The sequence below is a fragment of the Rhinolophus ferrumequinum genome, chromosome 13 (genome assembly GCF_004115265.2).
Source record: "Rhinolophus ferrumequinum isolate MPI-CBG mRhiFer1 chromosome 13, mRhiFer1_v1.p, whole genome shotgun sequence".
NCBI classification, from domain to species: domain Eukaryota; kingdom Metazoa; phylum Chordata; class Mammalia; order Chiroptera; family Rhinolophidae; genus Rhinolophus; species Rhinolophus ferrumequinum.
In genome coordinates, this window is record NC_046296.1 from 8655034 (window position 1) to 8674871 (window position 19838).

The 19838-nt window shown below is 45.1% G+C and overlaps 1 protein-coding gene and 1 pseudogene across 1 annotated transcript; one reads left to right on the forward strand and one right to left on the reverse strand.

Moving 5' to 3' along the window:
- Nucleotides 1–7317: 7317 nt before the first annotated feature.
- GNLY (granulysin) lies at nt 7318–11498 on the reverse strand. The gene is made up of 5 exons (XM_033125232.1): nt 11352–11498; nt 10253–10356; nt 9685–9780; nt 8457–8625; nt 7318–7481 (listed from the first exon to the last, which is right to left on the reverse strand). Exons 1-5 carry the CDS (start codon nt 11401–11403, stop codon nt 7471–7473), a joined length of 432 nt encoding a protein of 143 aa, XP_032981123.1. The 5' UTR covers nt 11404–11498; the 3' UTR covers nt 7318–7470.
- Nucleotides 11499–17912: 6414 nt separating this feature from the next.
- On the forward strand, nt 17913–18929 carry LOC117033330 (probable G-protein coupled receptor 160; annotated as a pseudogene).
- The last annotated feature ends 909 nt before the right edge of the window (nt 18930–19838 follow it).

The following is a 19838-nucleotide window of genomic DNA, read 5'->3' on the forward strand; positions in this document are numbered from 1 at the left end:
AAATAAGTCACCCACAAATTCTGGGACTTTAGCTCTGAGTAGTAACACATCTGTGCAGCCCCTCAACTCTGACCTTCACGCTGTGCCACAGAGTCCTGGGGTTGACAGCATTGCCCCCAGGACAGGGACCATTTCCTGCTGGCCCACAGGAGGCACTCTGGAGGTCTGTTGAGTAAACTCCAAAGTTCTCAGCCTGAGTATACAGGAAAGCACATTCTACTTAGGTGCAGGCAAGCCCCTAGATCCAGGAAGCTTTAGTTCCTGGTTGCTGTCACTGAAATGTCTTCCAACTTGAAAGTACTACAAGGATAGCACCTACCTGTCATTAGAAGCTGGGCTGGACATTTGACACTATTCAGCCACACAGCCTCTAAAATCACTCTAATTTCCTCTAGGGAACAATCTGGCACCTACTGTGTACAGTCTTGGTAGACAGTAAGCCATCCTGGCATGTATCCTCCCACTTCATAAGCCAAAAGAATCACTGAGATCTCCTGCAGCCTGACTTCCCTCTCACCACCTTAGAATAACCAAAGGCAGGCATCTGATCTAAGCTTAGCCGGTTGCTTTCCTGGGAATTTGGCTTTGGCGCAAGAAACACAAGGACAGAGGAATGGGGGAAGTTCTTGCATCCCCATGACTGAAACTGAGCAAGATCGTGGAGCTGTCCCTGCTTCCAAGAACCTCGGAGCTGCCTTGCTCCTGTCTGTTCAAGCTTAGTTCTAAGCTTTCCCTTCCACCTGTGGTGTCTATGGCCATCTATGGCCACCTAATCACTTCCTGCTTCTTAAATTAGCCTGAGTCAGTTTGGGTTGCTTGCCATCCATGAATCTGGCTAACACACCATCTCATCCTAAAGAGAAAAAATTCCGCATTTCCCCTCCCTAGGGAAGTCCATTGTGAAATCCCAAGGCCAAAGGCGACCCTTCTACCTTTGGGGAATGAACTTCCCAAGATTCTTAACCAAAAAGAAAAGAAGCGTATATGATTTGCTACCTCTAACCATCTTCCAGCTCACAACTTCTGAGCAGAGCATAGAAAACTTGAGTTCACTTGACAAAGTTAGGCTACCTCTTATGAAAAGGGAAGGGAGGCGTGGAATTTCAAGTGCTTATTTAACTCACAAGAAAAGCCTAGTGATTACCTACTCTCTATTGCACCATTCCTCAGATCTGTGCTGGGAACGTTGCAGGGTCAAGCTCACTGCATCCTAGGATGGAAGAAACAGTCAACGTGCTCAATTTCCTTGTTTCTCTGTCTCTAACCATTGCCAGTTGTATTTAGAGCTTCCTGGTCCTGCTGTTCCTCAAGGACACGTGCCAAGGTTATTACTATGACCGACATTTACCCCCAAATTATAAGGGAACCCAAACCTCATCCCTTGCGAAAGGCAGCATTGCGTGGAGGTACACAGTCCAGACTGCCTGGGTTCAAACCCCAAATCTGCCAAGGCTGTGGGACCTTGGACACCTCATTTAATCTCTCTGTGCCTCAGCCTCCACATTTGTAAAATGTGGCTTCAGAGTCAATATGGTAAAAGCATTTAGAATTGGAAACACACTTATTTCACATCATTGTCTTCCCAACATTGCCGTGGCATCAGACCACTAAATAAGCGACTAAACATCGAGCACCTTACCGAAGCTATATGACCTGCCTTCTCTTGTTTATTTGAAGTTACACTTGTCAAATGAAGACATTCAAGGAAGTTTTACTACCAGCATAACAGCATGAGATTGTGTGAGAGGAAGAAACTTTCCTCTACTTTCCTAGGTTACTTCTGCTGTTCTAATCATCAAATAGACACAAGACAGATTAACAAGAGAAAACGACCAAATTTAATTACATGTGTACATATGGGAACCCCACATACATAAGAGTCAGAGACACCACATAACACGAGAGGTTCAGATATAGAAAGGGAAAATGAGGGATACGTGGTCTGACAATTAAGTTCACAAACTCATCCTAGAAAAAGTGCTAGATACCTCACTGCTGAATATCACTATGGTCACCTTCAAAGTGCTCCCCTTGGGAAGCTATGCACTGAAGCCAGCGCCTAGTCCACCCTTCAAAGCAATTTTGGAACTCTTTTTCTGGAATGGCCATCAGAGCTGTCTTCGTATTACCCTTGATGTCCTGAATGTCATCAAAACATCTTCCTTTCAATATTTCCTTTATCTTTGGGTAAATACAGAAGTCACTGGGGACCAGATCAGGTGACTAGGGAGGGTGTTCCAATACAGTTATTTGTTTACTGGCTAAAAACTCCCTCACAGACAGTGCCGTGTGAGCTGGTGCATTGTCGTGATGCAAGAGCCATGAATTGCTGGCAAAAAGTTGAGGTCGTTTTTGTCTAACTTTCTCAAACAGTTTTTCAGAATTTCCAAATAGTAAACTTGGTTAACTATTTGTCCAGTTGGTACAAATTCATAATGAATAATCCCTCTGATATCAAAAAATATTAGCAACATTGTTTTGACTCTTGATTTGGACTGACAGAACTTTTTTGGTCATGGAGAATTGGCTGACTTCCATTGTGCACTTTGACACTTTGTTTCAGGGGCATATTGGTACTCCCATGTTTCATCACCAGTGATAACACGGCCCAAAACATCATCTTAACTCTTCAAAAGGTCTTGGCAAACCTTTGCTTTTGTTCATCAGTGAGCCCCTTCGGGACTATTTTTGCACACATCTTTCTCATGCCAAGATTTTCAGTTAAGATTTTCCTGTTTCTCTACTGATGTTTACTTGGTCTGCTATGCTTCTCACAGTCCACCGACAATTTTGACGCACAATTCGACGAATTTTTGCAATGTTTGCGTCAGTTCTGCTCGTTACTGACCATCCTGCCCTCTCTTCATCAGTGATGCATTTTCTCCCCTCAGAAAAACATTTAATCCATTTGTACACTGCTTTTTTCTTCATGGCATTATCCCCATACACTTGGACTAATGTCCCTGATTTCACTTCCACTCTTGCCAAGTTTAACTAGACATTGAATGTTTGTTCGTTGCTTTAATTCAAGCTCAGACATTCTCCTGGTGGCACACAAAAACATGCAACAACAATAATGAACGCCACTCAGCAAGACACCACCACATGTGGACATGAACACAACTGTGAGACATTGATATGTCAAGGTTATGAAACCTTACCGAGCTGTTTGTATAGTGCTGCCAATGTAAGCGCATGGTGGCGAGTTTGCAAACTTAATTGTCAGACTTCATACTGTATGATTCCACTTACACCAGTATAAGATGTCTTGAGTAATCAAATTCATAGAGACAGAAAGTAGAATGGTAATTGTCAGGGATTGAGGAGAAGGGAAAAGGAGAGTTGTTTAACGAGTAGGGGGTTTCAGTTTTACAAGATTAAAAAGTTCTACATATCTGTTTCAAAACAATACTGGATACTGCTAAACTGAACATTTTGAAATGGTTACAGTGGTAAAGTTTATGTTATGTGTTTTTTTACCACAATTTTAAAAATACTTTTCTCTGATAAAATGAGGTAATTTAGCTTGCAACTCAATCACACAAGTACTTTTCCTTGAGATAACCATGAAACCTCTATATGCAGACGTGTTTTATGCATACTTCATATTTCATCACACAGAATACTAAAAACACATGTACTACTCAAAGGGCGCAAAGTAATAAAATTAATAATTTTTACTTCTAATAACAGAGATTTAGTGTGCTAGGTAAATTTAAGGTGACCTTATTATGATGTTTGCAGGTTGTAAGTAGCCTGAGGCAGGTGTCTTATTTTATTTGAATCTATCACAGAGTCGGAACTTTGTCCAGAGTTCTGTGAAGAGACACTAGAGGGTTCTCCCAAGAAAGTAGGGAGATGTGGTTTGCATTTTTAAAAGAGCCCTTTGGCTGCTGTGTGGAGAAAGGGATGTGAGGGAACAAAGGCAGAAAGAAGTCTGAAGACCACTTGGGAGACAGTTCCAGCGACCTGACCCCGGCTGGCTAAGGTAGCTTGGACTAAGATGGGGTAATTCCAAATTCCTAAGAGAGAGAGTCATGTGCTCCAGCTTGGGTCAGGGGTCAATGAAGTGGCCAGGAGGGAGGGAGTCACGTGACACAGCTTGGCATCCAAGGGCTGCCCTAGTGGGTGAGAGAGGTAATGTTAGAGAACTGAAAAGAAACTGGACTTGAGCAGTTTCATCTCAAAAGCAGTCTCTATTATGAAGCCGATCCACTCCTGCTCCCTTCCGAGAGGTTACCAGAAGTTGGCCTTGTCCTCTGTCCTTTACGTGTTTATCTCTAAGAGTGAGTCTAATCCCTAATACTCCCACCTTTAGAAGTCCATGTTGACCCTCCTTTGGGCCCTGGTCCCAGCCTCTCCCTTCTCAAGGCCTCCTCTATGCTGTTCTCCCAGCTCTGTCCTGCACGATCAGCCATTCCCATCAGCGTGAAAACACCTGAAACACAGACCCCACCTCCAGCTCCACCTGGCCTCCAGCCCTTTGCAGTAAACGCTTAATAAAGCTGTGGACACGTGTTCACATCACATCTTCTCCTCCGATTCCAGTGGGATATTGTCCCTTCCTAGCCACAGAAACAGCTCTTATCAGGGTCACCAAGACCCAAAGGCACACAAAGCCAGTGGCCAGTCCTCTGTCCTTTGCTTTCTTGACCTCCCAGCAGCACTTTGTTCTCCTGGCTCCTTCGCCCCACGCCTGGTTTTCCTCCCGTCTCACTGGCTCCTTTTCCTAGTCTCCTTACTGGTGCCTCCTCCATTAACCCCCAGACCCCACATGTTGAGTAGCTGGTGTGTCCTGGCTGTATCCTTCTGCACTCACTCCTGGGCCACCGCATCTGATTCCAGGACTTCGGTGTGGATCTTGACCCAGTCGCCTCTCCCGCTCAACGTGTTTGACGTCTCTAATTGGCTATCTGACAGATGAGCTTCACCTGGCCGTAGCAGAACTCTTCATCATTCCCTCCAAATCCACCCACCCAAATGTCTTCCTCACCTCTATCCCTGTTACCACCATCTATCCATTTGCTGAGGTCAGATTACTATAAATCATTTACTTCTATTTTAAAATAATTTCAAATTGAGAGAAAAGTTGTAAGTGTGTATTTCCTTACAAGGACATTCATATAAACCTAGTACAACCATCAAAATCAGAAAATTAACATTGAGGGACGGCAGGATGGCTCAGTTGGTCAGAGCGTGAGCTCTCAACAACAAGGTTGCTGGTTCAATTCCCTCATGGGATGGTGGGCTGTGCCCCTGCAACTGAGATTGAAAACGGTGACTGAACTTGGAGCTGAGCTGCGCCCTCCACAACTAGATTGAAGGACAATGACTTGGAGCTGATGGGCCCTGGAGAAACACAGTGTACCCCAATATTCCCTAATTAAAAAAAAATTTAAAAAAAGAAAGTTAACATTGACACAATATTACCATCATCAGTTCATAGATTGCCCCCAATAATGTCCTTTATACATCCAGATCCAAACCCACAGACAGGTGTGCCTGCATTACGTAGGCGTTTGGTGATTGCGACACCATGGAGCCAAGGACATGTGGTTTGGATTTTCTCTCTCTCTTTTTTCTGTTCATTTTGCCTTGAAAACTCTATGAAGAGACAGCCCAAAATGAAATATGAGATAGTGCTGAAAGATGAGTTTCCCAGGTCAGAAAGCCCTCAAAGTTCCTGGAGAGGCTGAGCAGGGCTGTAGGGAACAGGACATAGTGGACGTCACTCATTCATTACCAGAAGTCGGAACTGACTCAACGGTACTAAACACACATCCAGACTAGGACCCTGGGTTGCAATTACATCCATGTATCTCTTTAGCTTCCTTTGATCTGGAACAGTTCTTCAATCTTTCCTTGTCTTTTGTGACCTTGGCATTTTTGAAGAGTACAAGCCAGCTACTATGTAGAATGTCGGTTTGAGTTTGACGTTTGCTTGTGATCTATGCATTTCTAGCAGAAATAGCAGAAAAGTGCTGTTGTGTTCCTCTCAGTGAACTTTATCATACGGCCCATGAGAAGTGGCGTTAACTTTCATCACCTGTCTGCAGGTTTCTCCACTGTCAAGTTAACTAATCATGGAATTTATTAATTAATATCAAATCAGGAAGTATTTTGAGAGGGTATACTTTGCAACTACGTCTACATTTACTAGTTGGCATTCTACTGTAAGGTAGCACTTTCCTTTGACTTATTTATTAATTCACTATTTATACCTATAGGAATTCATGGATTCTAATGTACTCGATAGGTTATAATCTGTGACTGTCATTGACTATTTTTCCGGATTTTACCATTGAGAGTCCCTTTGAGCGGTTTTTTGATTGAACCCTGAGCGATACACCATTGCCGCTGTGGTCGCCAGCGCCTATTTTTCCCCTTCTTCCAGCGACAATCTCTTCCCAGATTTTCATGTCCATTCTCAACCAAATGATTAGGGTCATGGAACCCACTTCAGTCCCAGGAATGTGCCCTGCCGTGTCTTATGCTAATCAGTGTATCCCAGGCCCCTAGTGATTGGTTCAAGTGGTATGGCACCTGACCTATTCAGGCCAATGAGCACTGAGGAAAAATCTGGTGGGACTTCCAAGAAAGAAGCTTCTTTTCTCTTCCAAGGCAGCTACTGGAAGAGAAGCTACCAGAAAACTCTCTCTCCCTCCTGATGACCTCTACTGTATAGATGTGAAGTTTTGACCTGATGCAGCCATTTCTGCTGCCAAGAAGAACGCTAACCTGAAGTCAATTTCAGTATGTGGAGGTGGGAAGAAATGAGAGAATAGCAGAGAAAAAGGACTAGAGCTCTAGTGACACCACAAATTTCTGGATCATTCTGTGCCTGAAGCTATCTGTGGACTGGTCAATTAGTTGAGTCGATAAAGTAACTTTGTTATTTAAACTAGAATGAGTTAAGACAGAAGTTGCTTAAAACCAAAAGACTCCTAAGTAATACACTCACCCAAAACAGCAAAAGAAGGCTGGCTGCCGAGAGACGCAAAAGGATGGGTTTCTGTTCCTTATGACCAGAACTCTAACAGTAACTTTTCTGGTCTCCACAGCCATTCTTAGAGCACCTGGGGATATATTTGCTGTGTACCCCAGCTTCTGTAGTAACATGTGGCTCTAGTGCGTGCTCAAACATGTGTGAGAGCAGCTAAGGTTGTCTTGTTCACCACTAGACCCCTGGCATCTAGAAAAGAGTGGGGGACATAGAATAAACATTTCCCAAATGAATATATGAGTCACCCAAGCTTGCCTCCAAGCCCCTCCTTTCAAATCCACCAAAGGAAAAGAAACTGCATTAAAAGCTTGCATGACATTTTTTTACTCCTGAGAGGGGAAGGCAGTGGAGGAGGGAGGTGAGAGAAACTGGAGGCGGACTCTGGATTTAGGGAGGGAGGAGCTGGCCTCGAGTGCTGAAGTTCTTGTGCTTTCTCCCCTCACGGTGGGCTCAGGGGCCTCAGAGGCTCAGACGAAACCTGGAGTGGAGAGAAGAGCCGGCTGTGAGATGTGTGGGGTCTACAGGGGAAATGGGGAGTCAGAGCCCCCTGTACCTGCTGAACACACAAGTGACATCCTGGAAGCCAGTGAGGAGCCTGTGCATGTATGGAGCTTTGAAGATAAAAGCCACAGGCTCTAAAGACAGGAAATAATGGGGACTGCACACTAAGGAGCAAGCCTGGACCTGCCAGCATCAAGTGTCGCAGCCTCAGTGAGGGTGAGAGGAGCTGCCAGTGCCAGTCTCAGGTCCATCTCCTGCACCTGCGGCCTGTTCTCTCTGGGCACAGCCTGGACAGCTCTGGAGGGAGAAGCCAGGACAGCTCTCCCCACCCAGCAGGATTCCCGAACCGAGCTCTCAGGGCCCTAGTGTCGTCCAAACTGAGGATGGAGCCTTGGTTTCTGTCCCCAAGGACCTGTGCTGCTCTGGGGATTGGAGTTTGATCGGGGCTCTGATGTCTCTTGTATATCCCAGTCTAAGGACATTTCCTTGGTGTCAAATTTTTTATACATGATGAGCTTATTCAGTCCTCATTCCAACCTCAGAAATAGGGATTATTAGTCTCCCTTCACAAATGAGAAAATTGGAGCTCAGAGAGGTTAAGTTACTTGCCCAGGGTCACACAGCGGAGGAGAGATGGAGACCTGATTGTACCCCAGGATTACCTGAGGTAAAAAGCCCCCAAAATCTTACGAGTGTTTCTGAAAGCTCTTAATGAGTATTTCTCAAACGTTTCTAACTAAAGCCCACCTACCCAACTTCTCCACACTTTCTCATGTTGGAAGTGAGAGGAGTAATGTATCATAACAAGGAAGCTTGCAAGGACACATACGATCTGCTTATGAAGTTCTCTATAATAGATACATTTTAGTGTTTTTAAACCATGTCACACACGCTTGAGGAGGCTCTCTGGGGTCCTCCAGGAATGAGTCCCTGCTGTCACTTCGGCACTCACCTGCTTGAGGTTTGCACATCATGATATCCACACAGATTTCATGGGGTGTTTTGCCCGCCATGATGTCCTGGGAGACACGACGAAAAACTGTCTTCATGATCTTCTTACAAAGGCCTCTCAGGAACCACATCTTGTTGCACACCCGGGATGCAGCCTGGGAAATGTCGTCCTGCGGTGGCAGCGCCATGGTGAAACACGGGAATCCGGTGAGCCCTGCCCAACTTTGCCACCCTGCAGGCCCCAGCAGCTCTGGGCCCTGGGCAGCTCTGGCATGGGAGTTCTGGGTGCGAAGAGCTGGTGCCAAGTGGCCGTCGGAGCAGCGAATAGAGAGACAAGCCCAACTCCACTCCCAATGCTAAAAGCCCTGGCCCAAGCCTGGCCAGCAGGGACTCTTGAGGAGACAGTTGACCCTGCCAGGGTCTCGGGCTTCTGTACAGCCACCCCGTGTCTTCTGTGGAGAATGAGGCCCATGAATGGCTTCTAAACCCACATGAAAGCCTCTGCCTATATAGCTTCCTGGGTCCAGGGCCTGACTAGATGGGTTCCCCACCTACAGGAGGTATGTGGGAAAGGTTAGGAGGGGATCAGAGCTTGGAGCCTTGGCACATTCGATTTTAAAATACCTTCTACTGCCATCCCAGTGGAGAAGGATACATCTGAGTACCCAGGGCTGAAGGTGGGCCCTGTAGTGCCAAGATGCTGAGCGGGTTGGGGGAGCAACGGAGAGGGAAGGAGAGAGGGAGGGTGAAACAGTGGTTCTTGATAGTGATACATCCACTTGTTCAGCATTTACTCAGTGCCTGACGTGGAGCTGAGCACATCCCACCTTTCTGCTCCTTAGAAGGCCTAGGTGACTTGCCATGTGGAAATTATTATCCATCCCATTCCATAGATAAGAAAACTGAGGCTTGTCAGGCCATGCAGCTAGGAGATGGCAGATCTAGAATTTACCAGTACTTAGACCCCTTGGAACCAGCCTCTCAAAACTCTGCCCTGAGAATTGGACAGAAACCATGCACATTCTTCCTCCCACTTTCACACTCCCAGAGTGTCAGTTTCCCAGGATTCTCTGAAGTCCATCCACAGACACATGAGAGGGCCCACAGGTCCCCTGCTGAGAAGCTCTGGCCCAACAGGGATCAGCAGGCCCCCAGTGTCCCCCTCTGGGGCGGCTGTGCTGCGTGCCCCAGGCCATTGACCAGCAGGCCAAAAGGTCTAATACCCTTACCTTGTTAGGCGACTTTCCCACCATTTCCTCCAGCTTCTGGATTATCTTCTGGCAGGCCTTACAGTGGATACGCTTTTTTGTGATCAGCAGGTCACCCTGTCAGGAAAGGAAGCCCCTCGAGGTGGTCTCTCAAACACCCCAAGGACCCTGGGAAGGACTGCAAGAAGGGGCCTTTGGACGCTTCCATGGCCGGCAGGATCGTCTATGACCTTTGTGTCCTTAAAGGCCTGATCTAGACTGGCTGGTCCCTGACCACCATCCTGCTAGTCTTGGAGGGGCTGGGAGACCCCGGAACCTGCCCCACACCCACAGCACCAATCCAGTCCAGCATGGACTCCTCTTCCGTTCTTCAGTCAGACCCCAAAGGACCCTCCTGGGGAAGGCCCAGCCCGACTAATACAGCTCCCCACCCGCACGAGGCATGAGTGTGAACAAAAGCAGCCTCTTCAGCTCCCAGCCTCTCCTTTCCCTCTGCCTGTCCAGTAGATACCTCCAGCCCTTGCCCTGGCACCTTCCGGGGAGAAGAGAAAGGAGAGGGGCTGTGGGAGGTGAGCAGGAAGCCATGTACCTGGGGCTCCTCCTGGGTCAGGCCCTGGCTGGACTGCTCTCTGCTGTACAAGTCGGCTGTCGCCAGGTCATAGCTCTCAGGGGTCAGACTAGAAAAGGCCAGACCTGGGGAAGAAACAGCATCAGCATCCCTCCACAGGTGGGAAGAAAGAGAAAAGTCCATTTTCCTGGCTGGTGGGGAGTCCAGGATGTGCCCAGGGCCCAAGACAGGAGTGGGGCCTTGTGAGGTGTCCAGGAGGCCCTCTCCTCCCACTCTGCCCTGGGACTGCTCTGATCCACTCTCAGAGAAACAAACAAACCCATGCTCTCAAGTTCCTTCTGGAAAGCCAGGAGGAAAACACTGCCCCCCCTCTTCCTTATTCTCATGCACCCACCCACCTCTCTCTCTCTCTCTCTCTCTCTCTCTCTCTCTCTCTCTCTCTCTCTCTCTCTCTCTCTCTCTCTCTCCCTCTCTCTCTCTCTGTCTCTCTCTCTCTCTCTCACACACACACACACATGCATACACACACACACACACACACACACACACACACACACAGAACTGGGCCTGGGTCTAAAATGAAACTTCCCTCATCTTCCTTCAAGAGATTGTGTACCTTTTTCCTTCCAAAAACTGTCAGGTGGCCCAGCTCCACCCATTCTCCCTTCCAGAAGAATCCTTACCCTCGGCTAAGCCCTTGGCGCTTACAATGACCTCAGGGCCTGGGAGAGAAGAGGAGTGTGCAGAACAAGAAGTGAGGTTTGAACAGTGAGAGGTCCCCATTCGCTCACAAGCCCTGTCCTAATCCTAGCCAGTGTGGGCCAGAAGAAGCATCAGACCCTCTGATGAGGACCAACGATCTTCATAAGACAGATGAGGAGTCAGAGGCCCAGGGAGGAAAAGGGGGGATCCAGGCCACACAGCACAACCAACAGAGTTGGTACTAGAGTCCTAGCCAGGGCTCGCGTCCTTCCCCCTGGCTGGCTCTAGCCATTGGCCAGGTCACTGCCAGGCTGGGGCTACACCTGGCTGTGAGAGAAAGGCTTTCGTGGTGATGATGAGAAAGCTGGTGAGAGGGTAGGGGAGCTATCAGGGTCTACACTGAAGGGACTGTCCTTACCTGGGGTGCCCAGGAGCACGGAGGCAAGGAGCAGGAGGGCCCCGGAGGTCATGGTGGGCAGCTACCGACGTGCTCTCCACACCTGTTTTATGGAGGCTGGAAACCCAGCAGTCTGACTTTGCCAGGTCCTTCTCCTCTGGTAGCCACCTCCCCTCTCATTGGGTTTACCACAAACACTAACACCAGTTTCTGAAGAAGTTGAGGGAGAAGTGTTATCTCAGAGGTTCCACATTGCCCGTCATCCAAGCCCCCCACACACTGTTATAGCTTTCTGAGCTGAGTGTGTGGGGGTGGCAGCATTGCCGAGATGTGGTAATAGAAGGAAAAATCCCTGCAACCGAGGGGTCAGGTAGAGCCCTGAGGGGTCAGGTGAGCATCCCAACCCCTCTGCTCTTTCCCCTCCGTCCTCTCGCCTCCTCTTCCTAGAGTCCTGTTTCCACATCAGTTCTCTACTCAGATCCTTGCTCCCCGCCGCCCCCCCACCAGCCATTTAATCTAACAGCCTCCCAGGTTTAGAAAAAGGGCCTCTTAGTGTAGATCCTGACAGCTCTTCGCAGCCCTGCTTTCTCAGGCTTGGGGAACCCCAAGTATGAGCGCCACAGGCACCCCAGGTCCTCCAGCCCCTCACCACCATTACAGAGGCTCAGTCTTCCACTTCGAACCAGGTTCAGCCCCAGCCTTTCAGTGACCTGGTCAATGGGGAGAGCCAGCCAGAGGGAAGGAAAAGAGCCCTGGTTCAGGCTCTCATCCCAAATCCTGGGCTACTGACTTTCATCTGTCTCATAAAGGTGGTTGGCACTCATCTATAATAAAAATACAGGCTGGCCAGGGAAATTTGAATATCAGATACATGATCAATAAGTTTTTAGTATAAGTATGTCCCAAATATAGCATGGGATATACTTATACTAAAAATGATTTAACGTTTACTTGAAATATTTGATAAATAGAGCATCCTATAATAGGTTCAACTCCTTCCTGGCTCAGATGAGGAAACTGAGGCCACAGAGGGAGGGACTGACCTAAGCCACACGGCCTGCTGGAGGCATTGCCATGAGTAGAACCTGGCTTCGACCTGCTTTGAGGTCTTTCACCTCCAGCTGCTGAGATGGCAGAGGCACCCAGCCAGAACCAGCTGGCACCCTCCGTTCAGCACCTCCCACCCCATTCCCCTTCAGTGTCACGGCTAATGACTCCACCTCATTCACCTCCCCAGGAGTCCCATCATGGCTGAGTCCTTACCTTCTGCCCAGCCTTCTTGTCTAAAACATTGCATCTTTCCTGAGCCCATTCATGGCCCTGCTCTCTACTCAGCTTTGGTGAAAAGGGAAGAGGATGGAGTCCTAAGGCCTCTTATAAACTGGGGAACCTTAAGCAAGATACTCCAGCTCTTAGATTCCCTTATCTGTAAAATGGGTGCAATGTCACCTGCTCATAAGGCTCCAAGGCAGCCTGTTTGTACATGTGAGGAAGCTTTGCAGCCTCACATGGGCTGGGCAAAGGCAGGCTGTTATCATGGCTCAGCATTCCCCCCAGTGTCTTCTGTGAAAGCTGGGTCTGTGGGAGGTTAAAAGGTGCTGTCAGGCAGTGGCGAGGGGGGTCCCTGTCCTCATGTGGAAATGCTGGATTAGCAGGATTCACCAGGGACTTCTCAGCACCTGGAACTTACCGGTATATGTTGTGGATCTCTGAAACTAAATTCTCAGCTTTTTCCAAACGTCTTTGGCCACAAAATGCTTTTGGTCAAGGAGTTCCTTGAAAGATTGAATGACAAAAGCGGATACGGGCACCTTCTCAGGTGGTACAACCAAGACAGTTACCGACCGGCCTAGCACCCTCTGGGGCCTGACTGGCAGCTGTCATAGAAACAAGCCACAGACACACCTCCCCAGAGTCAGGCTGGCGCCCTCCGCATTCTCACCTCCTTTCCTGCTCAATGAGGGCAGAGTTGAGAGTTGGGGAAAGCAGGTTTGCTGCACCCCACGATGTATCAGACTGAACCGAGAAGGGTGGGGGCCCCCCTGAATCCTTTCTGGCTGTTCACCCCAACCCCAGGGAGGCAGACACACTTACACACTCAACACACACACTCACACACTCACATCACTCACTTATACACTGTCACACTAAACTCAGTCACACATTCTTCAGAGTATTCACAAATTCACACACACTCATACTCAGACATACATATGCTGTCAAACACAAATTTACACATACTCAAATACACACACCCAAACCCCCACACACTTACGTTCACATACTAACTCACAGTCACACACTCTCAAACACTCACAAATTCACACAACACACACACACTCACTCATGCACAAACACACCACCTTTATTTCTGCTCTTTGTGGAAGCCACTGAATGCCATACTAAGGAAAATTGAATTTAAGCATTGTAAGTACTTTTTTGTCTCTAATTTTTATTTTTTATTGAAAAAAATTAATCATATAAGTAAGAAGAAATAAATGAAATCACTTATAAGCTCACCAAATAGATATAAGCTTGTTAAACATTTACAGGAATATCCATTTACACTTTTAAATGCATATATTTATAAATACACATATATTTATAATTACATACCATTAAAAAATCTATTTTTAAACAGCTTTTTAAATTTAACAAAATATAAGAAACATCTTTCCATGTCAATAAACTTAGATTTCCTTCATCATTTCCACTGGTTGCCTAATTTTGTACTTTAGGGATGAGCCACAACTGGAGTCCTTTGATTCTGGGACACATGTGTCTACTTTGATGCTTCCACTTGCCCAGCAGGGGCTAGGAAAGCCCTCTGATGGCTTATGCAACAGTCCAGGTAACTGATAGGAACACTTGTTCAGACGGGGCGCCTCCTAATCTCAAGACGGCTGCTGTAGCTCCTCCAGACCTCAGGGCCTCATCCCGGGTGAAAAATCATAAAGAGTGAATCAGGGAGGGGTGGTACTAATAGAAGAAAAGCAAAGCTTTCCTAGAAATCTTCAGCTTAGATCTCATTGGTACACCTCAGTAGCTACCCCCAAGTGCAATGGGCTATAGGGAAGGGAGTCTTTTACTGGACTTTTGTTGCAACTTTGAACAAAATTGAGATTCTCCCAGGAAGGAGGAGAAAGAATGGGAATCAGGTAGGCAATAGCTGAGGCCTTCTTGCTAAAAGGCATTTTGAAGGAAGAATTGATAGGACTTTGTAGCTAGTTGGATACAGGAAGTAGAAGAGTGGAAGCAAAAGTTTGACAATATTTGGGGCCTGGGAGGCTGAGGGACTGGTTGTGAAGCAGGCAAGTTAGGAAAAGGAGCTTGTGTGTGAAAAGCTGAGTTTGAGGTGTTGCACTCGTGTCCAGCTCTGTGTGAGCTGCTTGAGAGAAGGTTCACCTTGCAATCAGGATCTCCCATCAGGCCTAGAACATCCCTCATCCCTCACACCAAATGGTCAGCTGATATCCGACTCAGTTCACCTCATACAAGGAAACGAGGATTCAGAGAGGTCTAGTGTGTTGCCCAAGGACACACTTCTCCAAGAGGACAGGTCTGAGGATTTGAACACAGGCCCCTCTGACTCCAGGCCCCAGTTTCTGCCCCGCTCCACACTCTTCTCTCTCTAGGTTTCCAGTGCAGAGCTGCTACTCCTCTGGCGGCCACTCAGACATTGCTCCCCCTCCTCTCAGTAGGCTGCCTCTACTCTATCCACTTGTAGAGACTTTGGTCTAATGTGTGAAGACCACATTCATTAATTAAAGGGAAAAGGCCCCCAGAAGATGACTCATGTTCCTTTGTTGTGGGGTATTCAATAAGACCAGATATTCCATAAGTCCTTGCCTGGGGCTTTGAGGAGTACAGGACTCATTTCGAGTAGTTAGTTGCAGGCCTCTACCCAGGCCTCAAGTGTCCCATGTCAAGAGCACGTGGGTAGATCCTAGTGTCTTGTTGTTCGTGGGCTCCATGGACTATTTGCGAGTCGCACCCAGGACCCCAGGAATTCCTATGTGAAGGTTATTGCTTTCTGTACCTTCTTCAAGAACCCTTTGCTTTCTCCAAGGTGATGAAGATAGGCTCTTCTTTTCTTCTAGGAATTTTATAGTTTTAACGTTTACATTTAGGTCTATGATTCATCTCAGATGAGCTAGGTTGAGGTTCCGTTACTTCAGAATCAATGAGTGAAAATATTTTCCTTTTTCCATTGCATTTTTTACCCATGAATTGTTTTGGCACCTTGGTCAGAAATCAACTGACAGCATAAACGTGAGTCTATTTGTGGGGCGGCCGGATGGCTCAGTTGGTTAGAGCGCGAGCTCTCAACGACTTGGTTGCCAGTTCAATTCCCACATGGGATGGTGGGCTGTGCCCCCTGCAACTAAGATTGAAAACGGTGACTGGACTTGGAGCTGAGCTGCGCCCTCCACAACTAGATTGAAGGACAATGACTTGGAGCTGATGCGCCCTGGAGAAACACACTGTTCCCCAATATTCCCCAATATAAAAAAAAAAAAAACAAAGGAATGAAGTAATGATACATGCTACGATAGGGGCAAACCAATGTGGGCAAACCTTGAAAGTATTATGATAAGTCCCTACATGAGCCCTTTCAGAAGAGCGCCTGGGACTCCAGCCACCCTTGATCTCACTCAGCCACAATCTCTGCTGGTTTTCACAGCCAGAAGTTGTGGGGACTTCTCTTCCTGGCACTGGAACCCTATACTGGGTAGCCTGGTGTGGGCCTGGGACCCCTCATTCCTTAGTGGGGAACCTCCACCATACCTGGGTGTGGGACTGGCCCATTACGTATTTCCACCCCTCCTACCAGTCTCAAAGTGGCTTCTTCTGTATGTTGTTAGTTGTAGGACTTCTCTTCAGCTAGACTTCAGGTGATTCTTAATGACGGTTGTTCTGTATTTTAGTTGTAATTTTTATGTGGCCATGAGAGGCAAGCACAGCATTTACCTACTCTGCCATCTTGACTGGAAATATTATATTTTCAGTCTTTAATTTGCAAATGTAATTTTATTCTATTACAAATAGCAACTTTTTTTTATTTCCACTTATGACTACAAATTAAGTTTAATATTTTCCCATTTTTTTACTGTTAAATTTATTTTGGAGGAATTGTCTTTTTGTATTCCTTGCCCATTATCTACTGGACTCTACATTTTTTTCCATTTGTAAGAATTTTTTATGTAACAAATATATTAATGGTATGATATATTTGCTCCAAATATTTTGTCACTTCTTGGTTAACCTTTAAATTTTAGTACTTTTTTTTATGTATAGAAATTTTTCATTTTCTGTGGTCAAATATGTCTCTTTCCTTATGAGATCTTTTTCAGTTTAGAAAGTTTTCATTACCCCCTTCTCCCTAGAAAATAATTAATTCTTTTTCTAATTTTTACAGATATGTGTGTGTGTGTGTGTGTGATATATATATGTAACACTTTAATCCTCTGGAACTTGTTTTTATAAAGTATGGGGGAATTAATACAAATTGGTTGTTACAAAATAGTCATAGGGATGTAAAGTACAACATAGAGAATATAGTCAACAATGTTGCAACAACTATGTACAGTGCCAGGTGGATACTAGTCTAAACAGGGGTATCAGCACATAAATAATATAAATGTCTAACCACTACGCTGTACACCTGGAATTAATACAAGATAATTTCGAATGTCAACTATACCTGAAAAAAGTAAATAATTTTTTTAAAAAGGTATGGGGGATCAAAATTTATTCTTTTCAAAATACGATTCACTTCATCTAAAACTGTTCATTGTGTGTTTCTCTCTCCTCCTCTCTACTGATTTGAAATGATTTTTTTATTATATATTAAGGTATATGTAATAAGATCAAATTCTGGGCTATCTATTCTGTCTCATCTACCTGAATATCCAGTGTTCTATTGTTTACCGCAGCTTTCTTTTTCAGATTTTCCTTTGATGTTACTGTACATTAAAGTTATACTTTAGATATTTTATACACTGTAATACATTATATACCAAAAGTATACCTATGTATACTTTACATACTAACTACTAAAGATAATACTTTAGAAATTATTTTGATAAATGAAATATCACACTGTACTTCTCATTTTAAATTTTGTTAGAACTGATCATTAACATGGGAAAAATTCGTCACTTTTCCAACCATGAGCATAATTTTCTGTTTTTACAAAGTCATCTTTTACATCTCTCAAAAAAAAGTTTTAAAAAACGTTTTAGGAAGAACTCTGAAGCCCAGAGACACCGAGCGCCAGCGGGGAGCCGCGGTGCAGGGGAGCCTGGGGAGCTGGTGGCCCGCGAGGCCCGCGCAAGGTGCAGCAGGAGGAAATCGCTCTGTCGCACACTTGCGCACATGACTGGGAGCGTATTCACATGGCATTGGGTACAGCAAAATGAAACGCAAGGAATCAAAAGTAAGGTAATTGAAAGCAGTAAACTGAAACGAAATAGATCATCAGCCAAGAATGGCCCGTGGAGAAAGCAGAGGATGAAGCTAAAGGGAGGCAGGGTTTTATCATGATGTATTTCAGCTGGCCGCCTGAAATGGAACTGAAAAATGACTGCTCTTTCTTTAGAGAACTGCTCTGTGCAGTTCCAGTTATGGGACACAAACCAGCCCCCTCCATGGTAAGGGTCTGCCGCTATTCTTGGTTATGCTTGGGAGAATATTATTAAACATTTTCACACTTGGAATAAGAAGAAAACACACCAATCAAAATGGTAGGAATATTTTGCATTTCACTGGCCTTCATCGATCTTTTTCTTTTGCTAAACATTTCCATTATATCCTGTTTCAGGGATTTTGTACTATTAGGCATTAGGTTTGCTAAGTACTACTACATCTGCCTATTTAATCAAACTATTTCCTTTACTTAGGGCTTTTTGCATTATCCAGTTTTTTGATAGCTTGTATAGATTATTACCTAATTTCTCTAAAATCACCAAGTTTCCATTTTGGTGTCAAAATTATTTTTATTTCTTTAATTTTAATTTGGATTTCGGTCCTTGTTTATGGGTTCATGTTTTGGGAGACCCCACCTGAAGGCACAGAATGTTTGTTTTTATCAGTGTCTCTTTTACATCAGCACTCAGGATGACTGCCTGTCGTTTTCCACGGTGATGACTTTATTTATGGCTTTTATACCCTATGTTCAGAAGTCACGACCTTGGTACAAGCTGCTAGGGTAGCTAGATGAATGAGACTATCCTCTATTTTCCCTTTTCACCCCACTCCAGTTATAATGTGAGCTCTAAAAAATACTCTTGCCCAAGCTCGTAGTCTATTTTCTTGGTCCCTAGTTACCATTTGTATTACTTCAAATAATCATCCTTTTACTTAAAGTACATTCTTCAGTGTATTTTGAAATGAACATTCCCTGGTTGTACTTTATCAATAGTTTTCTCATTGCTATAGTTGATTGGTTTAATTGTCACAAACTTAATTTAAGAGATATCACATTGCTTGTGGTTCCAAATGGAACCACAATGTCAGCTGTAAATGCTGTTTCATTCCCTTACAATTCATAATTTTGAGCAAATTGAAACTCCTGTATCAATAATAATAATCTGTTAATGTTTTAACAATTTACCTTTAACAGTTTAATCAAAATTTACAACTTCAATAAGAATCTAATTTTTAAAATGAGAAAGAATAACTCAGGACATATAAAAATTGAACTGAACTAATGCTTTCCCTTAAATTTCGTACCTTTTCATAATGTATCTCTTGGGACTCTGATACTATTTATTAGATAGTGTTTTCTTTTAAAAACAAAATAATTCCAAAGGAAGTGTTTATACCTGTTCGGGAACATTGTATATTACAAATGTTAATTTGTTATTAACACAAAAGTGAAATGAATTAACATTTGGCTATACTGATCTTTGTTACCCAAAAAAACTACTGGATGCAAACTTATGTAACTGAAATTCACTGCCAATTTTAAGATACAAACTCAAATAAGCATTTTTTATTAATATCAAATTTAAAAAACAAAAACAAACAAAAAAAAAACAAGAACTCTCAGCAGCAGCTTGCCACCCAAAACATAAATGTTGGAGAGGAAAGCAAGATGAAGAAAAAGACCTTCAAGTGGCAACTGTCGTTAAACTCTCTCACTATTTCTCCGTCCTTATAGCTGGAGGGTTGGGAAGTTCCACTTACACTTCCCAGAACTCATTGCAACTTGGATCTGGATGTGAAATCAGGTTCTACAATTAGACGCACTCACATGGGATTTGGGAGAGTGACCCCAAGGCCATTTTTCTGTCCCCTTACTGTTTTTGCTGGCAAGCAAAGTCATGAAAATGCGAGTTTTAGGGGCAGGAGCATTTCCAGTACCAAAAGGCTTTAATTTGGCTTAAGCTAGCTCATGGCCCTCTCCATCTTCAAAGCCAGCAATTGCGGATCAAGTCTTTCTGATGTTTTGAATCTCCCTGAAGTCCCTTCTGCCTCATCTTCCGGTGTCCCACTCCACACACA

Coding starts and splice junctions, on each gene's coding strand:
- GNLY (XM_033125232.1), bottom strand. CDS start 11,403: ATGACCTCCGGGGCCCTCCTGCTCCTTGCCTCCGTGCTCCTGGGCACC. Junction 9,781..10,252: donor TGACCCAGGAGGAGCCCCAG/GTACATGGCTTC, acceptor CTTTCCTGACAG/GGTGACCTGCTGATCACAAA. Junction 8,626..9,684: donor TGGGAAAGTCGCCTAACAAG/GTAAGGGTATTA, acceptor CTGCCACCGCAG/GACGACATTTCCCAGGCTGC.